The sequence below is a fragment of the Cebus imitator genome, unplaced genomic scaffold, assembly GCF_001604975.1.
Source record: "Cebus imitator isolate Cc_AM_T3 unplaced genomic scaffold, Cebus_imitator-1.0 Scaffold204, whole genome shotgun sequence".
NCBI lineage: Eukaryota > Metazoa > Chordata > Mammalia > Primates > Cebidae > Cebus > Cebus imitator.
Window position 1 is genome coordinate 1,913,936 of NW_016107519.1, and position 4,926 is coordinate 1,918,861.

General features: G+C 41.6%; 1 protein-coding gene across 1 annotated transcript in view; it reads right to left on the reverse strand.

Moving 5' to 3' along the window:
• Positions 1-2,778: 2,778 nt before the first annotated feature.
• SAP18 (Sin3A associated protein 18) overlaps positions 2,779-4,926 on the reverse strand; it is a 12,377-nt gene continuing 10,229 nt past the window's right edge. The window contains exon 3 of the mRNA XM_037745574.1: positions 2,779-4,925. Within this exon, the coding sequence (XP_037601502.1) occupies positions 4,808-4,925 (118 nt within the window). The 3' untranslated portion in view covers positions 2,779-4,807. The remainder of the gene's footprint in view (position 4,926) is intronic.

Here is a 4,926-nt window from a genome sequence, read left to right on the forward strand (position 1 = left end):
TCAAATGATTCTCCTGCCTCAACCTCCCGAGTAGCTGACCTGCTCAGCTAATTTTGTATTTTTAGTAGAGACGGGGTTTCTCCATGTTGATCAGGCTGGTCTCGAACAACTGTCCTCAGGTGATCCACTCACCTCAACCTCCCAAAGTGCTGGGATTACAGGTGTGAGCCACCACACCCGGCTTTCTACCTTTTATCAATATTTACATCCCTTCCTCCTTACTAGACTGTAAGATTTTCAGGAAGGATCTGCATCTGTGTTAAACTGATCTTTGTATTGCCAGGTTCATAGCACCTGGTATATAAAATAGGAACTCATCTAAAATTTTCAAGATTTTTTTTTTTAAGACAGAGTCTTGCTCTGTCACTAGGCTGAAGTGCAGTGGCACCATCTTGGCTCACTGCAACCTCCACCTCCCGGGGTCAAGCAGTTCTGCCTCAGCCTCCCAAGTAGCTGGGATTACAGGCACATACTACCATGCCTAATTTTTGTGTTTTTAGTGGAGAAGGGGTTTCGCCGTGTTGGCCAGGATGGTCTCGATCTCCTGCCCTCATGATCTGCCCACCTTGGCCTCTCAAAGTGCTGGGATTACAGGCATGAGCCACTGTGCCCGGCCAAATTTTCAAGATTTTGAATATCCTTCAGTTTCACTTCATTCTTATATTGCTCTAATTTCATCAAATTCCATTATTACTATTATTATTGAGACAGCGTGTCATCACCCAGGCTGGAGTGTAGTGCTGTCATCTCAGCTCACAGCAACCTCAGCTCAAGTGATTCTCCTACCTCAAGTCTCGCCAGTAGCTGGGATTACAGGCATGCGCCACCACATTTGTTTTTAGTAAGAGACAGGATTTCACTGTGTTGATCTGGCTGGTCTTGAATTCCTGACCCCGGGTGATCTGCCCACCTCGGCCTCCCAAAATGCTGAGATTATAGGTGTGAGTCACCACACCCAGCCAAACCCTGTTACATTTTCTTATGAGTTGGTTGGTAACTGGGTTGACATACTAGCGTGGGTAGGGCAGGAAATTCTAAACAGCTGAAGGTACAAAGTGGAGCTGCTAGAAATGCTTTTTCTCCTTTTAAAATAGCTTATCTTTACTGAACATTCACTGCCCACCAGGCTCTCCCCTAATTTCACTGACTCCTCCCAAGTTTTATGAGGCAGGGATATCAGTACATCTTCCTATAATAAAGTCTGCGTAACATTCCAAGGCTAAGGACTTTTGCTTATTACAACTACTTTTTAGTATTATTATTTTTTTTCTTTAAGATGGAGTCATGCTCTGTTGCCCAGTCTGGAGGGCAATGGTGCAATCTCACTGCACTCTTTGCCTCCTGGGTTCAAGCGATTCTCCCGCCTCAGCCTCCCAGTAGCTGGGATTACAGGTGTGTAACACCACACCCAGCTAATTTTTGTATTTTTAGTAGAGCCGAGGTTTCACCATATTGGCCAGGCTGGTCTCGGAACACCTGACCTCCTGATCCACCCACCTCAGCCTCCCAAAGTGCTGGGATTACAGGCGTGAGCCACCATGCCCAGCCTTAAAATTACTTTTATGTTTAGCTTATTTCTCCTAAGGATTTCTTAAGGGGAGAATCCATAATTTTGTCCTCACAGAATAGTTGCCTAGTCATGATTAATCCTAACAGAATAAACATAACTGCCTTCAAGCTTGGGCCATTGCAGACTCCAGGAAATTAGTTATTTGCAACAGCAATCTGCCAAAACAGGCAGACATCTGGCTGCTCTTATCACATTCAGAGTGGAAACTAGGACCTTGTCATTCTTTTGAGAGAGGCATTTTGGGTTTGTATAAAAACTGAATAAAGGAGGTCTACTTACTCTAGGCAAAAGTTGCTAATTGTAGGGGACAGCATCACTACAATAGTGTCAATGTAGTATGGATGGAAGCCAGACTGTAATAAACTGATGGTAAGAAACTGAGTATGAAAAAACATTTCTGGAACTGTTTCAACTAATCCTCTATTTTTGGCTACCTAGGTCCAATGCTCCACTTTTGAGCTGTTATTTAAAGTAGACCCACAATCTGGGTCTGATTTTCACCTCTAAATGGAAGCTATAGTCACTGTGTCTCAGTTGCAGTTACATGAGATAATGCTGGTCGAGTCGTTCCTAAGCATACTACCAATGTTCCTTACTCATGAGGTCATGTCTGGACAAACGATTCAGGAGTTGAAAATATCCTAAGTAGGCCGGGCACAGTGGCTCACACTTGTAATCCCAGCACTTTGGGAGGTCAAGGTGGGCAGATCACCTGAGGTCAGGAGTTCGAGACCAGCCTGACAAATATGATGAAACCCTGTCTCTACTAAAAATACAAATTAGCCAGGCATGTGGCATGTACCTATAATCCCAGCTACTGGGAAGGCTGAGACAGGAGAATCACTTGAACCTGGGAGGCGGAGGTTGCAGTGAGCTGAGTTTGCACCACTGCACTCCAGCCTGGGATACAAGAGCGAAACTCAAAAAAAAAAAAAAAATCCTAAGTCAAAACACACTACTTACGTTCAGTTCACAGTGGGTTTATTGAGACATAGCCCATAATATTCTGAGGACCGTCTGTGAATGGCTTATCACTTACCTACCACCGCAAAGCTGAAAAATCTAAAGTTGAACTATCATAAGTTGTAGACCATCTGTATTTGGCACAAGTAAACACTTCATAGTTATGAGCCTGATTTAGAATGTTGCCTTCTCAGTTTCACAAAAAAGTTTGAAACGTGTGTTTAATCGAACAAGAAAGAGGTTTATCAAGTTCAGCTCTTTATTATTTAATATCAGTTAAATTTCAGAGAATTTTAAACCTAGCCTAATAATGTTTCTTTCTACCCCCATTCATACCCGCCCATCACATGCATAAAACTGATACCTAAAACATTACCTGAGTCAGTGATCAGCTGGGCACAACTGTCCCAGCTTTTGTACACCATGAAACACTAAAGAGACATTATAGGCAATGTTATGTACTATAACTCACATATTCCAAAGGGAAAATGTCAATTCCAAAAGACTTATGAGCAAATGAGGCAACCAGGGCAGACACTAAAGCACTGACCAAGAGGCTGTTATGATGACTATTTATTTTATATTTGGGGAAACAGCTGTTATTACTCAAAGTCACAGTTACTTACCAAACCCAGAGGTAAACCAGGACCAAGTACAAGTCTTTTGATTCTTAACATTATATTCAATAAATTCACTAGGTATTCTCTAACTGTACTTTTGATGGAATATTGAAATCTTCAAAGGAAAAATTCCATGTTGGAACCAAGCAAAGGGTGGAATTTCACAAACCAGCCCAACCACTCGGGCTTTATTTAGTTCCTACCCTCATCTGCATAGTAAATCACAGGGTTTTTTTCTCCCCATGAATAGGAAGTTAATCATGGCTATTCTCCAAAAAGCTAGGTTTAAATTAACTATAAAGTTAATAAGGCTTTATAGTTAATAAGGCTCCAGTCTATCTAATCTGAATGAATAAACCACCTAAAGGTTTGGGGTAAATCTCAGCACAGAAGAGGCACCAGATAGGCTCCAGGCTGGTCTCTGCCACTGCGGACCAACAGCAACACCAACTCCACAGAATCATTAGATTTTAAATGGCTGTTTTTGTATGTACCAGATAAAACTAGTGCAATTTTATTAAATTTTGGGATATACATTTTCAATTTGCTACTGTAACAAAGGGAATTAGACAATACACTCTGTCATATTGTTCATAAACTTCACAACGAGACTGTAACAGTGCCATGGAAGAGGAGAGTTCCGGTTTTAATTCCACTTTACAGCTAATAACCAGTATTTATGGTTTCTCATCTGTCAGGCACTATTCTAAGCTCTTTTAAAATATTCAGTCTTCACAGTCCTATAGGCCATTATCTCCATTTTACAAAATAAAGATTCAAGTAAATTATCCAAGGTTACAGAGCCACTGCTGCAATCAGGATTTAAATGTTTCTATGCACTGGTCTTAATCACTGCCTCTCAAATCAGATGCAGGCCAGTAACCAGCACCTAGGAGGATGTGTGAATACCTGCTATTCACTCAACCTGACCTTGTCTTTAGTGCTTCTGTGTCGGTCTTAAAATTCCTCCTGTACCCCTGCCTCCATTTGCAGATCTTCAAGGTAAACCTTTCCACTTTTACCATAAGTCCAAATCCTTGTTTCCTCTGAACTGGTTCCAGCCTTTAAAATGCCCTATTCCCCACGTTAAAAATATAAGGAGCCCTCACTGTGGTACCTGTTAGCCTTTTATGTCATGGTACCCTAATCAAGGCAGGTCAATCACCTCCAACACAGCTGCTCCAACTTGCCTCAGCTTATACTATTCCAAACTGCCTCTGCTGCCACTTGAGCTCACTCTCGCACATCCTTTCCAACTGCATACAGCAGTCTACACCACAAACTCATGTTTGATTTCATACAATCTCGTTGCTTTCTTGTTCTGCCCGCTGTGGGCTTAACCATACCACTTAGTATAAACCCTGCTCCCAGGCCTCCATTAACTTGCACACTCAAGCTGATTACATACATATATTTAACAGTACAGTTTTACACAGAATGATAAGAGCACTTTTCTTCATATTTTACAGAAAGGCTTGAAACATACGGACTTTCTATTAGTAACCATACGATAGCACATCCAAATCTAATTCCTAAATAGATAATGCATGATAATTTGTTTGGAATTTAAAGGCTTAATGGCAATAATCAGGGAAGGAAAAGTTTATTTCACACAACTGACCAAAAAATAAATTCAAGAAATAGTGAATAGAATTTAATATGGTCTCATGCGCCCTGAAGGAGGGGGTGCCCGATTTGGAGGGGTAATTGCTATGTCCAAGTAATCTCCTATCTGGAACTTCTGTGACTGCAGCGTCATGGAATCATCAGTCC